The sequence below is a fragment of the Psammomys obesus genome, unplaced genomic scaffold, assembly GCF_907164565.1.
Source record: "Psammomys obesus unplaced genomic scaffold, mPsaObe1.curated_primary_1811, whole genome shotgun sequence".
NCBI lineage: Eukaryota > Metazoa > Chordata > Mammalia > Rodentia > Muridae > Psammomys > Psammomys obesus.
The window spans coordinates 6,677,503-6,697,177 of NW_026592548.1; the positions used below are offsets into that span (position 1 = coordinate 6,677,503).

General features: G+C 42.7%; 2 protein-coding genes across 2 annotated transcripts; one reads left to right on the forward strand and one right to left on the reverse strand.

The window, feature by feature from the left end:
* The first annotated feature begins 3,538 nt into the window (after positions 1 to 3,538).
* On the forward strand, positions 3,539 to 4,049 carry LOC129682104 (translation machinery-associated protein 7-like). The gene is made up of 2 exons (XM_055614312.1): positions 3,539 to 3,571; positions 3,807 to 4,049. Exons 1-2 carry the CDS (start codon positions 3,539 to 3,541, stop codon positions 4,047 to 4,049), a joined length of 276 nt encoding a protein of 91 aa, XP_055470287.1.
* Positions 4,050 to 4,805: 756 nt separating this feature from the next.
* On the reverse strand, positions 4,806 to 15,510 carry Asb17 (ankyrin repeat and SOCS box containing 17). The gene is made up of 3 exons (XM_055614427.1): positions 15,110 to 15,510; positions 7,360 to 7,639; positions 4,806 to 5,012 (listed from the first exon to the last, which is right to left on the reverse strand). The coding sequence occupies exons 1-3, from the start codon at positions 15,508 to 15,510 to the stop codon at positions 4,806 to 4,808; spliced, it is 888 nt and encodes a 295-aa protein (XP_055470402.1).
* Positions 15,511 to 19,675: the final 4,165 nt, after the last annotated feature.

Below are 19,675 nucleotides of genomic sequence, written 5' to 3' on the forward strand. Positions count from 1 at the left end.
ATCAACAAAATTATTCACAGGCTGCATATGCTGTGGTTTGTTTATGTGTCTGTGCTTGTGTAAGCCACATGTATGTGGGTGCCTGCAGAGGCCTGGAGAGGCACTGGACATCCTGGACTGGAGTTATCAGATGGCTGTGAGCTCCCAAACTCAGGTCCTCTGGAATAGTAGGAAGCACTCTTTTAACAGCTGAGTCATCTTTCCACTCTTCACATAGTTTTTTTAATATGTGGATATTTTACAGTATTTATTGGTAATATATTGACTTTACTAAGCTTGGTTCAGTCTTCCAACACTAATAACCAAATATATTTAAAAATCATAATTCAAATGATATACATAATTTTGAAGAAGTAAATTAATATCATGTATTCAGTATATACAATATCTTGTTTAATTACTTATACATTTCCCATTGCCATGTATTTGGAGGAGTATCAGTGTGTGTATGTGTGTGTATAAATATGCGTGTATTTGTTGTTTGATTTGTTTTGTTTTTATTTATTTTTTTGTATTTTGTCTTTTCAAGACAGGCTTTTACTGTGTAGCCCTGGCTGTCCTGAAACTAGCTTTGTAGACCAAGCTGGCCTCAAACTCACAGAGATCTGCTGCCTCTGCCTCCAGAGTGCTAAGATTAAAGGCATGCGCCACCACTGTCCAGCTCCATTAACTACAAAATTGTTAATTAACATCTGAAATGGATTATTTCATGAACACATTCCTAGAACCAGATCATTCAGGTTTGTGGCAGCTTTGTGAGAGAGCACTGAAGAAGGATAGGTGTTAGCAGATTGGGAAAACATTAATGAAAAAGGAGACATGAGAGGCCGGACGGGAATGGGGGCACAAGGAAAGCAGTCCAGAAGCAAGGGGCAAAATGGATATGCTCTCAAGACCATTCCTCAGACACAAGCCACTTGCTTCACTTTTAACCCCAGTGTTCAACTCCATTAGATTTCTAAGAGGTTCACATCATTTAAAGCTTTTGCTGCAGAACCTTTAGCCAACTAATCAATCCATTTTATTTTTATTTTAGATACTGAGTTAAAAATAGGTTTATTAAGCCAGGTTGTAGTGGTGCACACCTTTAATCCCAGCACTCAGGAGGTAGGGGTAGGTGAGTTTGAGGCCAGCTTGGTCAAAGGTTATCTCTTAAAATTACTTTCTCTTAATCTATTTTATGTGTAGCAGAAATATACCACAAAGCAAGTGAGATAAAGACCACTAAAATGTCATGACTACAGGTGAATACTGGGAAACAGTCCCTTCTTGGTTTGATGATCTATCGCTATGTTGGCTATTTTTCCTTGGCCTCCTTTTATGTTATAGATAAGTATCCCACAATCCACCCTTTCACTGTAATGACCCACAATGTCTTAGGAAGCTGCTTGTGGTCTTTTGAATGAGAACTATCCTCCATAGGCTTATGCATTGAGCACTCAGTCCCTAGTTGATGGCATTGTCTGGGAAATTTTTAGAACTTTTTGGATGAAAAAGGGCCATGAAAAATTCTATTCTTGCTAGAAGTATGGCACTGGGGATATACTTTAAGATATAGATATAGATATATCTATCTATCTATCTATCTATCTATCTATCTATATATATATATAGATATAGATAGATATAGATATAGATAGATATAGATATAGATAGATATAGATATATAGATATAGATATAGATATACAGATATATATATAGATACATATATATATGCTTTAATATCCTACTGGGTAAAATCTTTCAGAGGCCACCTGTGGTATGCTCCTGTCCTGTTCCCTGTTTTCTCCATCTTTCGAGGTCTATCCCGTTTGCCTTTCTGAATGAGAATTGAACATCTTACCCAGGGTTCTCCTTCTTAGCTTCTTTAGGGGTACAGACTCCACCCAGCAGAGAATTAAAGCAGATGCTGAGGCTCATAACCAAACTTTGGACAGAGTGCGGGGAATCTTATGAAAAAAGGGGGAGATGAAAGACCTGGAGGGGACAGGAGCTCTACAAGGAGAGCAACAGAACCAAAAAATCTGGGCACAGGGGCCTTTTCTGAGACTGATACTCCAATCAAGGACCATGCATGGAGATTTATCTAGAACCTCCATGCATGGAGGTTCTAGATAACCTAGAACCCCTGCACAGATGTAGCCCATGGCAGCTCAGTCCCCAAGTAAGGGGAACAGGGGCAGTCTCTGACATGAACTCAGAGGCTGGCTCTTTGATCACCTCCCCCTGAGCAGGGTGTGGGGGAGCAGCCTTACCAGGCCACAGAGGAAGACAACGTAGCCATTCCTGATGAGACCTGATAGGCTAGGGTCAGATGGAAGGGGAGGAGGACCTTATCAGTGGACTGGGGAAGGAGCATAGGAGGAGAAGAGGGAGAGAGGGTGAGATTTGGGAGGCAACAAGGGAGGGAGCTACAGCTGGGATACAAAGTGAATAAATAAAAAATTTTAAAAATTAAAAAGAATTTATATATGGCCCTGCCCTTTTTGCTATTCTTTCTGCTTCCTGTGTAGGCTGAATGTGATCTGTCAGCTTCGCCTTCCCACAATTGTGGACCCATAGTTTACAGTTCTCTGGACGTGTAAGCCAGAACAAACCCTTCCATAAGGTGTTCTTGGTCATGGTGTTTCATCCCACTAACAGAAAGGTAACTAATACACCTTCTTAATTTCACCTTGGCAGTTTTATTGGTTATTATCTTTTTATCCCACAGAATACATCCCTACATAGTAAGGCGATGTCCAGATCTTAATATAAACACAAGGGGATGGGAACAAAAGGCAGCTTACCGTCAGGCCTAAGAGCCATGTGCTTTTTAAACCAGCTCTGTGGTGCACAGCTTCCTGAGTCCTAGCAATCTTAAAGATGTGTGGCCACCACAGTTGGGGGGAGCAGACTCCCCTTGTCCCCAGGGACTGCAGTGCTGTGGCCAGGCACAGAACTATGTCCTGGCGAGGCTCTTCTTCGCAATGCCCAGCATTTCCTGAATATGTAGTGTGTAGCCTTCTAAGAACGGCTGTTTTCATTTTGAAATGAATCCTCTACCTTTTACTGCTGATAAGTGCCCCAAGGGGAATGCTGTAGCTTGTTTGGCCATTTATTACTGAAGGGCTTTTTGGTTTAAGTCATCTTTTTAATTTTTTTTTCATTTTTCTGTTTTATGTGTATGGCTGTTCTGTCTGCCTAGATGTCTGTATTCCTCATGTGCACAGTGCCAGTGCCAGTGGAAGCCAGAAGAAGACATTGGATCTCCTGGGCTTGGAGTTGCACATGGTTGCGAGCCACCATGTGGATGTTGGAACTCCAGCCTGAGTCCTGGAAGAACAGCCAGTGATCCACAAAGTCCATGGAGAACAGCTGAGCCATGTCTCCAGCCCCACTCTTCAATAATCTTGAGTAAAGTTTATTCTTATCCTTCTTCAGAGGCCCTGAGGTGGCGTTGCTAGTCTAGGTTACATAGGAAAGAGTTCTCTTGTATGGGAAGTGTATCCTAACATCATCCACAGCTTCAGCCTACATCCCAGAGTTGTACCAGCGATGTGTCCACTATTCTTGCTAGTTCTTGGTACTGTTAGTTCTCTGTTGCACATTTAGAAATGACAGCAGGTGTAGGTGGTGACATCTCTTTCAAGTTTGGGGTTTGCATCCGTTAGCCAGCAGTGGTATTTGTTTCTCTCTCTCTCTCTCACTTGCTCTTGCTCTCTCTTCTGAATTTTAAGTTTCCCCTTTAGCCTACTTTCTCTAAAAGCAAATTTCTAAATTTGTTCTTGGAAGCAAAAATGTTGAGAGTAAGTCTTACTTTTAGAAGACTAGAACACATGGATCAGGGACTGGTGAAGGGGCTGTCAGTGCCTTGTCTAGCTGCGAAGGTGAAAAAAAGAAGCCCCTAAAACAGCCCAAGAAGCAGGCCAAGGGGATGGAGGAGGAGGATAAGGCTTTCAAGCAGAAACAGAAAGAGGAGCAGAAGAAACTGGAGGAGCCAAAAGCCAAGGCCTTGGGGAAGGGGCCTCTGGCCACAGGTGGAATTAAGAAATCTGGCAAAAAGTAAGCTGTTCCTCATATCTGAGGTAAGGGTGACCCTCTTCCATTCCTATTTAACAGCTGGATCCCTGCCATAGCATCTTTGCCACCTACAGCTAGAATGAAGTGTTATCCTGGAGCCTACTGTACATTGTAATAAACTTTTGTAATAAAATAAATTAAAAAAAGAAGACCGGAGCACAAGTCTAATTCAATAAATATTTACTCTGAGGCAGTTAACATGTTAGGAGAATGACCACAGGGGACAGTACCTGCTATACAGGAATGTATTAAGATATATTGCACAGTATACAACCTTTTTGGTCACAGGAAGTTTAAAGGATGGCATGACAGGTGTTTAGAAAGGGCGTTTTAAGCAAAAGGACAAACCTGTAAGAGCAAAGCAACATGAGGTGGTAGGCAGGCTGGTGTCCTCGGTGGATGGAGAGCACAGAGGGCAGCCAAAGGCAACGGCTCAGTGCTTCTTCAGATTTGCCTGAAGAACAGTGCGGACTTCAAAGAGGGTTTTTGTTTGTTTGTTTGTTTAGGTTTGTTTGTTTTGCTGGAGAGAGACGAGGGGTTGAAGTGGTGATTCAGGTTGTCAGATGCCTCCACTACCATTTTACCGAGACTGTGAGTGGCAGGATGGATTGGTCTGAGGTAGCTGTGGACCAGCTATCTTCTAATAGACTGTCCAGTGCGACAAACGTGTGTGAAGTTAAGGGTTTATTAAGTTCTGAATTGTACAGTGCTATCATCCTAAAGAACAGCATGCAAATGCATGTTAGCTTTCTAAATTCAGGAAGCTTTGTAGACGACCAGGAATTAGAAGTGAAAATATTCCGTTTGGGAGCATATTGTTGGCCAGCAGTTGGGTCCTGATGGTTATTCTGCAGAGGTGGGTGAGTTCACATGGGTCTTTGTATCTTGTTGGAGGGATGTAGTCCAACCAGTTTTGAATAATTGGACGTCTTCCCAAGCTCAGCTGTGTCTGAAGAAAAGAGAAATCTGTTATTTCTAACAGTATTTGGTACTTTTATTTATTTTTTTTATTTCATTTAAATTCAGAAGGGAGATCATGAATTCATATAACCCTTACAACCTTTATCTATGCATGGTCCTTGATTGGGGTATCAGTCTCAGAAAAGACCCCTGTGCTCAGATTTTTTTGGTTATGTTGCTCTCCTTGTGGAGCTCCTGTCCCCTCCAGGTCTTTCTATCTCCCCCTTCTTTCATAAGATTCCCTGCACTCTGACCAAAGTTTGGCTTTGAGTCTCAGCATCTCCTTTGATACAAGCCTTTTTGTTTGTTTGTTTTACTTTATTGGCATTTTATTCCGATCTTATTTCCCTAGTGATAAAATAGTATGTGGGAAGGTACTAAGCAAAATTTAAGCCATGAGCAGGGAAGTTCTTCACATCAGATGGATCTTACTTCTGCTGTGTCTTCCAGAGACACTGCCAGCACAGCCACATGCAGGCATCATCTGGAAAGCCCAGAGGTACCAGTGCTCGGCTCCTCTGTCACATTCTGATTCTGTCGGGTTCAGAAACAGGTGATGTAAATCACACATGCTCCCCAGTTGGACCTAACCCATGTGGACTGCCAGGACCTTGAGGTCTTCTTAAAGTTTTAGGAAGCCATCTGCTTAAAGGTTCTGTTCTGGAGGTTAAATGCTAAGGAGAGGATATTGCTGCATTAAGAGTAATTTCGCTAGGGAGAGAGAACTACCACAAAACTGCCCTCTGACCACAGGCCTAGCCCCTTGGCACACATAATAGGAAAAGAAAGATAAACAAGACAAAACACTGTCCAGGCCTCTAGGCACTTATCCAGCTGTATTGTATATGCATATGTTCATTATTTATGCAATAAGTAACTGTTTAAAGAATGTCTTCTGCACATTCATCTGTGGTGTGCGCTTGGGATAAATACTAGGTCTGCAAAGTAGATGCTCTGTCTGTGCTGACTAGGGTGTGGTAGAGAGATGCGTCTAAATACAGCAGTGTGAGACGTGACAGAAACGCAAAGGTCACTAGCCCTTCAGTGTGAACTGACCCCGCCTCTCCTCACACAGCATTATTCTGCTGTAGTTTATGAACTGTTACTGTTTGGAGTCTGGATGTTAATGCCTTGCCTCACAGGTGACTTTGACCAATTCTATCCTAGTACTTCCTGTTCTCTAGTTTTACTTGGGGGATTTTAGGCTGGTCTAAAATTCATGTGTTCTGCAATAACCATGCAGGGCAGTGACTATGAAACAAAGATGTGAAAAGAAAAGAGGCATTAAAACAACTTAAGCATGTTCTCTTTTAAAAAAGAGTTGTCAGTTCTAATCAGAACAATTTATTTGCTTTACAACTGGCCCACACATTAGTATTTATTATCAAGGTGTTTAAAAACCAGCAAAGTTATGTCTCTTAAGAGTCTGTTTCTAAAGTTACACTTATGGAGACTAGAGAAACTATGGGCTTATTGTTAAACTGGCTGGTTAAGTTTATAGGACTTCTCTTTCCACAGATTCGTTAACCTCTTGCTGTTAATGGGCATGACACAGTTTGCTACCGCAATTTGTATTTCATTTTAAAGAATGAGCATCCCAACTTATGGGTGATATATGGGTGATTTTCTTCTCTAACATGGTCTAGTCCCAAAACCTTATTTAGGAGATATTTTGAGATATATTTTCAGTTGAATAAATATTTTATGTCTTTATATTTCTGTAATGCTTAAAATTGCTTTGGGATCTTGAATGGAAAAATCTATTTCTTGGTGTGTGATTGTATTTGTTGGGAGAAATGGAGCTGTCATTTTGAAATATTCTACTGGCAAGAAGACCTGTTAAAATTTAACTTATTTTGTTCTTAAAAGATAGAAATTTTAATACATAGTTTGTTATTGAAATATAACAATTTGCATCTATTTAACACTAAAATAAAGTTTAAATTTATCTTTTGAAGTTCATGGTAACAAAATCAACATTTGATGGACTAATTTTAGCTAATTTGGATTTTGCCTCATTTTTAATTACTGAGCATATGCACAATTAATTAGCCACTGGAAATAATGCATAAATTAAAAATACTTCACGTTTGCCCTCATTATTAGATCCTAACATTCACTAATGTTGGAATGTACCCCCCCAAAGTAATACTTCCCTCCCCATGGCACAAAGCTCTGCTCACCTCCCTACAGCAAGTGATGCTCTGCTTATCTTGCCCCAGGAGTGATGCTTGCTTCTCCTTCCCCCACCTCCCCAGGAGCAATGCTCTGCTTCCCCTCCTTCAGGAGCAGTGCTCTGCTCCCCCTCCCCCCCCCAGGAGCAGTGCTCCGCTCACCTCTATCTCCGTGACTGAGATTGAAGAAAGCACTCTGGAGCATAGCATTAAGCATGTCTTGGCGTCTTCCTGAATGTCAATCAACTCATGATCAACCATTATCCTCACTCTTGAAGGGTAGAGCAGTATCGTCAGAACAATATTGATGGGGTTTTTTTCTCTCTCTAGGATCCCATACTGCAGGAGAATCTTTAAGATATTGGACTGTCTTGTCTGAGCCACGTAGAGCAGCGGTGTGATGCCGCTCAGGGGGCTAGGGCAGTACACGGGTGTGAAGGTTCTGTGGGAAAAAGGCAGGGTGAGTGGTGTCACAAGCACAGTCAGTAACAGGAATGTTATAATATAATGTTAACTGCTATAACAATACAATAATATAATGTATAATAATGTCTATAATATCAACTGTTATAATAAGAAAATATATTAATAAGATATCATATCAATTGTTCACATGTGAGCACATGTAATTCATATTTACGTGTGCTGTCTTAAGAATCTGACATTGTAACTGCAGACCAAACTGAAGGAGGAACGGGAACTCCCACCAAGTGCTGGAGCCTCCTCCACATCTGTGAAAACAGGCACGGTACGGGTCTGCTGTCAGTTCCAGCAGCCCTCACCATGGTGTTGCCCACACTGGTGGGGTCACAGAGCTCACCAAGCTCCGGAAATACAAAAACGGAAATGAAAGAAAACCGATTTTCTAGCGCCTGTTTTTTAAAGATTGGACTCTTTTGTTATGTGTGTCTGTGTTCTGTGCGGGCGCCTGAGAGGCCAGGAGAGGGCTTTAGGCTGTCTGAAGGCGGCGTGGCAGGGCGGCAGGGCGGCAGGGCGGCAGGGTGGCAGGGTGGCGGTGGGACGTAGGAAGGGCAGGAGGTACGGTTAACTGCAGAGCCATCACTCCCGAGCCGTGGACTGGATTAATAGAAGTACTGATCAACTTGCTCTCCTTTTGTGTTTGTTCTTGATCGCATTAGACATGAGGTTGAATTGAGAGTGGAGATTCCATGAAAAAACAAGTATAAACACCTTAGTCCTAGTTTTCCATTTTAATACAATAAATTAAACTTTCATTTAATAACATAAGAAGTGTAAGTTATGGTTAGACATGTCTGAGGGCCTCAGGATAGAATTTTATTTTTCTCCTTCAAGAGTAAAGTGTAGCCCCGGAGAGGAAGGTCAGCCAGGGGCGTGCTTGCCATGGACACTGAGGGCCTGAACCCAGCCTTAGAACTGATGTTTAATAAATAAAAGCAGAGGTCTGGCAGAGTGTGCTTGTAAAGTTCGAGCTGTGGGGAGGGACATAGGAGGCCATGGGGGGCTCAGCCCCTGGCCAGATACACAGCTGCCTGACGAGTTCTGGGTTCAGTGAAAGATCCTGTTTCAAAGATGGCCACATTCAAGTTTGCCTGTGCGTCCCCTCACACACACAGAATCAGACACACACACATACACTCGCACACATATACACACGGACGCGCACACACACACACATGCACACACACAGAAAGATACTCACACACAGACACAAACAGACACACGCACACACACACAAAGACACAGACACAATTTTCATATGGCATGTGAAATTGTTTCATTTAGTACTTTTATTTTCCTTGCTAAAATAGTTACTATAAATGTAGAGAAAGTGGGGTCTCTAACCAAAACAGATCCCTAATTTTGAAAAGTAAGATGACTTTGAGAGTAAAGCAAAGAGGAGTTTTATTAATATACTTGGCCCTGAAATTCTCTTGTATAATCTAATCAACTATTGACTCAGTCTGTAGACAGTATCGATAGCATACAAAACGTAAGTGTTGGTTTTAGACAACTATGCCAAACAAGTAGAGAATCGGGGACTGCATGTGTTGGTTCAAGAATGTTCTCTGTAGGCTCCCGCATTTGAGCATTTGGTTCGCAGTCGCTGGAGGAATATGTCATGGAGGCAACACTTCCGGCTGCTCTCAGCTTCTTGTTCCAGCTGCCAAGCCTGCAGCTTGCTCCCATGCTTGACTCTTAATCCCCTGGAACTGTAAGCCCAAATAAACTCTCTCTTCTGGAATGTGCCTTGGTTATGATGTTTGAATAACAACATCGGGAAACTAATAGAGACCAGTGAAATGGAAGGAACCCAGAGTCTGATCCCTGGAGCCCACCCGTGGAAAGAGAAAACCTACTCCTGCAAGCTGTCCCCTGACCTCCACATCTGTGCTGTGAAACACACGGACCCTCCCCTTCTCCCCGTCACCCCTGCCACACACGCACACACATATGCAGGTACAAAATAAAGTTTTTAACAATTGCACAGATTGGATAAGGAGGAGCCAGCATGGTGTGATGGGACCTGTCTGGGCCTCTGCAGTCCGCATTTCAGGCTTAGGCAGCTGTGTGGTCGCTCAGCAGTCTGCAAGTCTTCGCAGACTGACAGTCAGAGAGAACCACACCTTTCACTTCAATACCTACTCTTCTGCACACCCTGGATATGTGACACTTAATTAAGAAGGGGCAAATGCAGAAGAGTAGGTATTGAAGTGAAAGGTGTGGTTCTCTCTGACTGTCAGTACAGCAGACAGTAAGTATAACAGGATGGCCACTGCTGTGGTGAAAGTCTGCTCGAGGCAGCAGTACCCAGAGGAGCAGCTATTCACTGTCCCGGGTGGTCATTTCCTGTCAGACACCTAAGACCTAAGGCTTGGAGGATTGGCAAGTGTTCTCCCTGGGGAAATCTTGGAGTGCTCGGGTACAGCATATGCTGGCACATGCTAGTCACTAAAGGCTGAGAACACCCTGGGAAATGTGGATTGGGGTCCTAGAGCCCCCTTCTTCCTGCCTAAATCCCTAGTCAAGAACTCCAGAAAGCACAGTTGGAAGATCATTCTCCTAATTCGGCTCTAAAGCTTCGCAGAGCTCTGGAATGCCAGAGCTTTCTTTGTCAGTTAAGGGAGCAGTACGCTGTAGTGTTATGTAATGTTTTAGACAACAGGATGTGGCCCTATCACCACCCTGCTACTAGCATTGTGTGTGTGTGTGTGTGTGTGTGTGTGTGTGTGTATGTATATGTATATGTATATGTATATGTATATGTATATGTATATGTATATGTATATGTATATGTATATGTTCATCTGCCAGTGCTCTTTCTCTCCTGAAATCAGTATTTTGTTTGGATTTATTTTCACAAGTAATTCCAATATGTATCAAAGATTGAACTCCACCTGTTTTGTTGTTTGCTTGCTAGTTTTTCCCTTTCCCTTTTCCTTTTCTTTTGGATTATTTTTTTATTGCTACTCTGATTCCAAGATCACTTTTTCATTTTTGTCTTGAGTGTGTTCTCTCCTCCCATTTCAATCTTGTGCTAAGTACGGATCATGTTAGGAGAGACTGTCCAGTAGGCTATTTGAGAAGAGTCCCTTGGTCACCCTGTGCCTACCCACGAGGTCCTTTGTACTTTCAACTCTTGTGCTTTCATTATTTTATTTTTGAAAACTTGCTTAGCACTTTTATATATTCATTTTTTTTCTTCAAAATAAAATGGTTAGGCAAGGTAAATGCTGAAAATTTTACTGTCCAGTAGGAAAATGTTTTCTTTTCTCTCTCTCTGCATGTTTGTGTACACGTGCAGGTGTGTATGCACTGTGTGTGTAAATAAGATGACAGCCTGTAGGAGTCAGTTCTCTCTCTGCACCATCTGCCATCCAGGAACTTGGGTTGTCAGGCATGGCAGCAGCTGCCTCCGCCAGCAGAGCTCTCCCTCATCCAAACCCACAAAACTGTTGTGGTTTTCACTCCGCAAAGTGTGAGAGCCCACAGTACTGAATCTTTAAGGGTCAATCAATGCTTTTTATTGGAGTTTGACTTCAATCCTAATAAGATTTGGGGTGCTTTATACTCATTTAAACCTTTAAAAGACAACGTAACTCTTTCATCTTGCTAGTTCTTAAGAAGGTAGTTGGCTTGGCTTTCTAAGTCAGGAAACCAGAGAACAAAGCAAGCGGTCGTTGTTAAGATTTAGTAGATTCAGATATGTGAAAATTTATATTACCTCTAGGAGATATTTAATGAGTATTGAAAAATATTGAAAACATGATTAAAACTCAAATAGGTTTAAAATGAAATGCAAATATCTAATCTGTACCCACATGATGTGTGATTAATCCTTGGGTTAAAGAGTATGGGACTGTAACCCAAAATTTGCTCATTATGTCCCGACAGTTAATTATGACATTACTTACGTGGATGGAGGGAGGCAAGCAAGGCAAGGGTGGCTTTTCAAACGCGAGGTTAATGAACTGGGCTCTCTGAAAGCTTGTCACACATGCTTAAGAAAGGAGGCATAATGTTTCCGTACACACATGGAGGATGACCCTGCTGTGTAGATATACATATTTCTAATTTCCCCCTTCTCCTTTTGCTGACAAATTGAATAAACATTTTCTCACAGCAACATGATCTCTGCTACCTAACATGATGTGCTTTCTTGAAGTTTTGTGTTCCTGCTCAGACCAGTCTCCGGCTCCTGTCTAGCTTTCCATCTGTTCCCTGGGCTCTCGGTGTCTAACAAGGTGCACTTGCCTTGTTGGCCAATTTCGATGGAACCATTCTCATGCAATTTCATCCGTAATCGTAATTTCAACAAATACTAAACACGAGCTAAGTGACAGCCACCGTTTTAGGTACTTGTATTGGTGAACAAAATAAAACCCTTGCTGCCTTTCTTAATGTTCTGTCAATTCCTAACAAGTCAGGATCAACACAGCAAATGTGCACACATTACAGTGTATGAAGATGGTAATCCATACATTACAGTGTATGAAGATGGTAAATTCTGATAAAGCAGAACAGAGTAAGTAGTACAGGCAGACCAGGAAGTGCAGGAGTGCCAGCTCAGGGGGTTACTGAAAGGTTCCATCTGGACAGTGACCAGGAGACACATTCACTTGGTTGTGTCGCTGTGTCAGAGTGTCTGCATTGGGAAGGAAGAACAGGGAGTCAATGTGGATCAAAGGGTAAAACTGAGGCCAGGGGAGATGGGGAGCCATGTTGTGAAGGTGTCACAGTCCATGTGAGAAAGTCTTTTGGCTCCAAATGGAACGGATCTGTACCAGGGGCCTGGGCTGTAGGAGCAGCATGGCCTGCCCTTCGTTAGTTGCACAGCAGAAGGAAAGATGGCACCGAGCTTAGGACAGGTGATAGTACAAGCAGCCATATTCTGCCACTGCTTGCAGGTAGACAGACTAGATGGAGCAACAAAAACAGACATCAAAGATGGCACTATGTGTCCAGCCACGTGCTGTGCATCTCCATCAGACTACCCCCTGGGCAGCTCAAGCTGTTATGCCCAAAACCAATTTAGTAGGTGTCTTGTCATACTTGATAATTTATATCAGAACCATTTAGGCAATCTGAACAATAGCCGATTGGTATGACAAAGGGGATTTCTAGAGCTGGACGGTGTAAATGGCCAGCAAACACATGAGATGTAGCAAGAAATTGTCATGTTAAGTCAAATAACCCACCATGAAAGTCAAATGTCATGTTTTCTCTCTTATCTGGAATCTAGACTCAAATTGTATACATTTATATGTATAGGCACATACATACATACATATTTGAACAGTAATGGGAGGAAGACAAAATATTACATGCTTTCCTAAAGAATTTAGATTTAATCCTATATGTTGACGTTTTTCGCTCTTTAAAAACCCATATCTAGACTGGACATACAGTTTAAACGGAGAACACTGGTTTCTATACTTCAGAGACCAGATTTTGTCTATGCATTGTTAATTTTCTGTCTCCACTGAAGGAGGAAGGCCTGGGCTTTCTGTTCTGTCGTTACTCTGACATCATACTGACATAGATGCAGAAGGGGAACTACTTGGAGACAGGAGAAGGCACAGGAGGAAGCCAGGAGGGGATGAATATGAGAGGCACAGTGAGAGCAATTCATGAATGTGTCATAATGAACCCATTATTCTGTGTACTAGCTTTTAAAAGTTGACACATTAAGAGAGTCTATTGCTGTTGTCTTGGTAAGAGATAACTGGCTCCACCTGGATTAGACATGAGATACCATGGAACTAATTAGGATGTTTTTATAGACAGCCAAAAGGACTCATTGATGTGATGGGAAAGCAAGAAAAGAATCAAGAATAAATCTCAGATCTCTGCCTTGCGTAATGGGGTTGGGGTCTTTCGGAGGCGAGAACCAGACTGGCTTGGAATGGATGAGCCCAGTGGGTACTCTGTCTTGTTCCATGTGGCAGTTTCAAAAAGCAGCAGCAGGAGAGGTCAGAGTTGGGTAATGCCATGGAAGTCACTGGGGTGTACATAATACTTTAAGTCATGGGGCCAGGTGAATATCAGAGAAAAAGTATACAACCCCACGGGCCATGGGCAAAGGATAATTTTACACCAAGAAGCGGGTAATTTGGAGACCGGTAAGCTGGTGGCCTGGCGTGCCTCACATAAGCTGCCATGTATAGAAAAGGCACCAAGAGATTGCGGGGCTCCTTTAAAACCTTTGGTTCTAAAACCTCCAAGTGAGGTTTTGTGATAATGGAATTGCCTGTAATGACTTTAATCCTGTCCCTGCATCCACATCAGAATTTATTCATGTAAGAACTGTCCCCCACAGAGTGGAGAGAGAGCAAGGCAGCTCGGACTGCAGCATGCACACCTGGTGAGGGTGTGGGCATCGCCATGGCAGGCTTGGAACTCCGGCCCAGCACCGCATAAGGATGTGGATTTTCCTATGTCAACCATGGTTCACGGTTTTGTTTTGCATTAAAGTCTCCTCCTTTTCTTGCCCATGCTTGACTCTTCATTTCCTCTATTTTATTACGCTTTGCTTGTCCACTGGCCTGGCTAAGGATTCCGCTGGGCTTTAAGCCTAGTTAGTAGAAATTGTAACTCCATAAAAACAACATATAAAATGGCAGAAAGTCTTACTGGGGGTTTTATTTACCTTTTCGAGACTCAAGCTGCCTGTTCATGCGCTGGGGTGATGACTCAGGAATACAGTCATACAGGCTCAGGAGCCAGGAAGCATGGCTACTCCAGGCAGAACCTACCCCGCCCAGTCCCTGACCTGGGTTTCGGGGTTCACTGAACACCTGCTCCTGTCACTGTGCTTGCAGACTGTGCTGGATAATGTTTTGTTGGTGAAGGAGTCAGTGCACACCTGTTCTAATCAGGCTAACCTGAAGCCAGAGAATTAATTGACTTTGGATCAAACCCTCGAGCTTTTGCTTTTGCTGTCCTAAAATTTCCAAATAGATTGATTGACAGGTTTGGGCTATAAAAACTTTGCCTGTAAGAAACATGGTTTTCATTGAGCTCAGTTGTGGAAGACTTGAAATCAAATATATTAACACTTGACACAGAGATAGGGGCTCCATGTTGACTGGGTCTATGAGGTGATGGCTCTGTTCTGAGTTGTTCTGGGGGCAGGGGGTGGAGTAAATTATGCACACTCAATTTACAGTTATGCAGTCTCAGTATGCATGCTCAAAAGCACCAAAAGAAACGACCACAGAATGTGCTAAGACAAGGTCTGTTTCTTTTCCAGGAATTTTCAATACATTTGCTGACATCCTCTAACTGAAGCAGAACCACTAGGACTTGATAGTACAGACTGCACGGAAGATTCAGGCTCCTAAAGAAGGCAGTGATCCCGCCCCACCACGCAAGCTGCTCTGAGAAAGCAAGACTGCTCTCTGCAGGCACTGCGCCAGAGCGTGAGGCTTACCTCCATATCAGCGCCAGGCTGCAGCTTCGGTCCTGGACATAGTCCTTCGTCTTCTTGAGAAGCAGTTCCACAAAGTCAGGATTGCCTTTTCTGGCGAAAACCCAGTACAGAATGGTATTCACGCATATTTCAGTGAACTCGAGGTTGAAATTGAGTTCAAAACGGTGTCCTGACTTTTCCACAAATGCAATATAGTCAGTGAGGAGTATGTCAAAGCCATCCAAGTCAACATACCGCAGAATTTTTGCTAAGGTTCTGTAAATCCTGGGCTCGTAGCAGTGGTATCCCCACTGGCCCAGAAACTGCAAAGAGGGCCTCTTAACTATCTTGTCAATGAGGTTGCAGAATATATTGCCTCTTGGAAAAGAAGTCTTACGGCATAATTTAGAAGAGTTATTCATTGCTTCTTAGGGGTCGGAGAAAACCACGGGCAGTCATCCTGTGAGTCTTCAGTTACATATTTTGATAATGCTCTACTGCACACCCAGACGCCCTCCAGACCAGAGCAAAGGCAGCACAGGGTGACATCACAATACTTGCAGAGCTGTCATCGGCCGGGTCAGAAAGTTGGGACAGTTGTGCAGTTGGTAACATCTGAGACAGCAATGGTGTGCAAGAGAGCTAAGAAGAAATAATTTGAACCCGCCAAGGACTCCGCTCAGTCTGTGCTGTGTGTCTCTCAGCTGTAAGAAGCATGCTGTATACCTCACACTACATAGTAATGTTAATTAGGATGTGAGCCTGCACTTAAGCAGCTCTGTGCCAGTGTTAGAGACTCTCCCAGGCTGGAGCAACGGCTCAGAGGTGAGAGCAATGCTACTGTCCCCAAGGAGGCAGGCTCAGGCCCCAGCACCCACAGGGGGTGACTCCCACCCAGACCCGCACCTGTGCATACCTGCCTACATATACAGATAAGTAAAAATAAGAAATACTTTAAAAGCAGAAAGAATAGCTCAAGGTACATGACAAAGTGACTTGTTGAAGCTGAATTTTTTACTTTCCTATTTATGAGTTGACCCAAGTTTTAGGGAACGCTAGGCAGAATTCCCGCAGAACAAGTTGGTCAGATTTGTCTGCTCCTCATGATGTTTACTCACATTTGTAACACAATTTCTGAACTTAACTGAGACTCAATTAAAAAAAGAAAAGATTCATTTTGTTTTATGTTTTACCTGCACTGCCTGTGTGCCTGGTGCCCATGGAGGCCAGAAGAGGGTACAGATGCCTGGGACTGGAGTTAGGCAGCTGTGAGCCACCACGTGGTTCTGGGAAGCAGAGCCAGGTGTTCTGGAAGAGCAGCCAGTATTCCTGAGCAGCGAGTCATCTCTGCAGGCCCTTGAAAGTGTCACATCTGAGTTTTCCTTGCTATCATATCTTGGGAGGCAGAGGCAGGTGGATCTCTGTGAGTTCTAGGCCAGCCTGGTCTACAAACCGAGTCCAGGATAGCCAGGGCTACACAAAGAAACCCCATCTTGAAGAACAAAAAGAAAGAAACTAACAAAAACCCAGATTAGAAATACTTAAAATTACTTAGATAATATAAGGACATGGCTGAAATTTTTAGCCCTTTAAAAATCCAAATCTAGGCTGGGCATTTGTTTAAATGGAGAACACTGGTTTCTATAACTCAGGGACCAGATTTTGTCTAAGCATTGTTAGTTTGCTGTCTCCGTGGAAAGATTCTGTCATTTCTCTGACATTATTCACTGTTGCTGTATCTTAGATGAAGCTTATTACACAATATACCAGCTCATGGGGCCAGTGAGACGCCTCAGTGAGTAAAACTGTACTGAGTTCCATCCCCACAGGCCATACGGTAGGAGAGAATTGACTTCTGCAAGTTATCCTCTGACCACATGCATACGGTGATGCGTATACACACAAACACACACACACTCACAGTCACACACATACACCAGCACAGAGAGACAGAGAAACAGAGAGAGAGCATGCATAAATATAAAAATAAAATACAAATCAATATTTCCGGGGACAAACCCACAAGGTTATTGAAATTACCATTTAAAGGCCTTACTGTGGTACTGAGTTTTGAGAGACAGGAAAATCCATGGATGGATTAATTGGTACTTACTTAGTTGGTTTGTTTCTGCAGTTTTCCAGTGTTGAGTTAAGCCTTGGTCATCCGGCTCCTTTTATCATTACTTTTACGTCAAGCTCCTGCTTTTATGTGAAGCTCTTCACAGTCACAGTAACCATACTTGATACATGAGTCAGGGTTTCTTTGTGTAGCGTTGGCTGGCTTGGACTTGTTTTGTAGACCAGGCAGGTCTTGAACTCACAGCGATCCACCTGCCTCTGCCTCCCTGAGTGCTGGGATTAAAGGTGTGTACCACCTCGCCTGGCTGAACTGACATCGTTTAAAGGATGTTAAATGTTGGACTTTTCCATCTAGAAACTTAAGATGGAGACTCATTTATTTAAGTCCCCCCTTCAGACTAAGCAGTTAGGATTTCTTACGGGATTTATTTTTATTTAACTGTGTGTACATACATGCAGAGGCCAGGAGGAAGCAAGTGTCCTTGCCTATTACCCTGAGCCTATTCCTTTAAGTCATTCTCTCCCTGAGCCCCAGTGGCCTCCAGACCTGACGACTGTGCAGCCGACCCTCCTTCTGGTTGAACCTTCTCTCCAGCCCCAAATTTTCGTTGTTTCCTTCATGACAACCTTGTTGCGTTTCTCAATACATTTGTTTGTTTCTATGTATTTTATATTGTTGGTTTATGTTTCAAATGGAATGTTTTCATTATTTTATATCTAGTTATTTATCTTTGAAATGTTAGAAAATTCTTATGGATTTTATTACTAGAAATTTTATTAGACTTTCTTATTAGCCATGTCGTTTTCTAGTTTCTTCTTTTTCATATTTCCCAGAGACAGTATCATCTGAAACTCAAAATAATTTTGGCATTTTGAGTGCAATGAAGCTTTATATCCACTTTGGTTTCCCACCTTGCTTACCGGCTAGAAATTTCTTTTTTAAAAATATTTTTAATATTTATTTGTTTATTATGTATACAGTATTCTGCCTGCATATATGCCTGCTCACCAGAAGAGGGTACCAGATCTCACTATAGATGGTTGTGAGCCACCATGTGGGTGCTGGGAATTGAACTCACGACCTCTAAAGGAGCAGCCAGCGCTCTTAACTACTCAGCATCTTCATTGGTGCTCAGGTAGATGCTGCCTGTCGGTGGGGAGGGCAGGAGTGGACGGTCCTGTGTGTCACCCCTGCGAATGCCATTTCTTATCAGCTAGGCCTATTAATGAAGCGATTGTATCAGGTACATGTACTAACTTACAGACATACATACATATGCACCGACATGGCATGATGGTACTACATTTCTTAAATCTTCCTCTCTTTTAATGTGATATAAACCCCACTCAATTAAAGGACTTTATTCTTTTTATAATTTCTTTTTTATTCATCTGGGTGTCTTGCCTGGATGTCTCCTGGGTGCTGGTACTGTGCCTGGGGACCAAGGAGGCTAGCAGAGGACAGGAGGAGATGTAGGCTCAGCGGACGTAGGCAACATGTGGTGCTGGGAGCTGAGCCAGCATCTGTGGACGAACAGCTGGTGGTCTGACGGCAGAGCCATCCCTCCAGTCCCAGGACATGACACTTTGAATATCCTCTTAGAGTTGATAGAATTCCACTCAGTATTTTTACTGCTATTAAAAAAATGAGATTAGTAGCTGGGCAGTGGTCCTTTAATTCCAGCATTCAGGAGGCAGAGGCAGGTGGATCTCTGAGTCTAAGAACAGCCAAGGCTACACAGAGAAACCCTTTCTCAAAAAACAAACAAAAATATATATAAAATAAAAATAAAAGGGACATACACAGAGAGAGAGACACATAGACACACACACACAGACAGATTCGTTTGTTAAGATTTTTTTCTATCATTATTACATTAATTAATTTATTTATTTATATGGAGAAGCACTTTACCCATTAAGCCATCTGGCTGGCCTCAGTCTTCTTTCTGTACTGTCTTTGTCATGTCTCGCTCGGTTGGAAGTGATCTCTCTGGTGGCGGTCGGATTATAAACTAATGCAGGAGACAGCCTACGGCGTGTCAAGTGCTCTGCTCGGGTGTTGCAGACACACACACACAGCAGAGCAGACAGGACTGAGCACTGATGACATCTCTCCAGAGAAGCTACCCCCACACCAATGTCTAACAAATACCATTTTGAGGAGACGAGAGGAGGGTGCTTCTTCACACAGAAGACACTGGAAAGGGACCGCTAAGGCCAGAGCATTAGAACAAATCTAAACAAAACAAAACTATTGTCTTATCTCACTGGTATTTTCATTTCTGACTTTACTAATATTCCACTTTACTATTAGTATTAGATTTTTGTTTTGATTTTTTTTTCTTTTGGTATTTTGAGGTACAGTTTTTCTGTGTAGCTTTGGCTATCCTGGACTCACTTTGTAGATCAGGCTGGTCTCAAACCCGTGGAGACAGTATTATTTAACAGTTTCTCAGCTGCTAGCTTTTTTTCTTTTACTATCCTTGAGCTCAGTTTAATAAAAAT

What these genes read in the sequence shown, in the direction of transcription:
- LOC129682104 (XM_055614312.1), top strand. Translation starts at nt 3,539, where the DNA reads ATGTGTCCACTATTCTTGCTAGTTCTTGGTACT. An exon ending in TCTTGCTAGTTCTTGGTACT is followed by an intron (nt 3,572 to 3,806) that starts GTTAGTTCTCTG and finishes TCTTACTTTTAG; the next exon opens with AAGACTAGAACACATGGATC.
- Asb17 (XM_055614427.1), bottom strand. Translation starts at nt 15,510, where the DNA reads ATGAATAACTCTTCTAAATTATGCCGTAAGACTTCTTTTCCAAGAGGC. An exon ending in AGCCTGGCGCTGATATGGAG is followed by an intron (nt 7,640 to 15,109) that starts GTAAGCCTCACG and finishes TTTTTCCCACAG; the next exon opens with AACCTTCACACCCGTGTACT. An exon ending in TCTCAGTCACGGAGATAGAG is followed by an intron (nt 5,013 to 7,359) that starts GTGAGCGGAGCA and finishes TCTTTTCTTCAG; the next exon opens with ACACAGCTGAGCTTGGGAAG.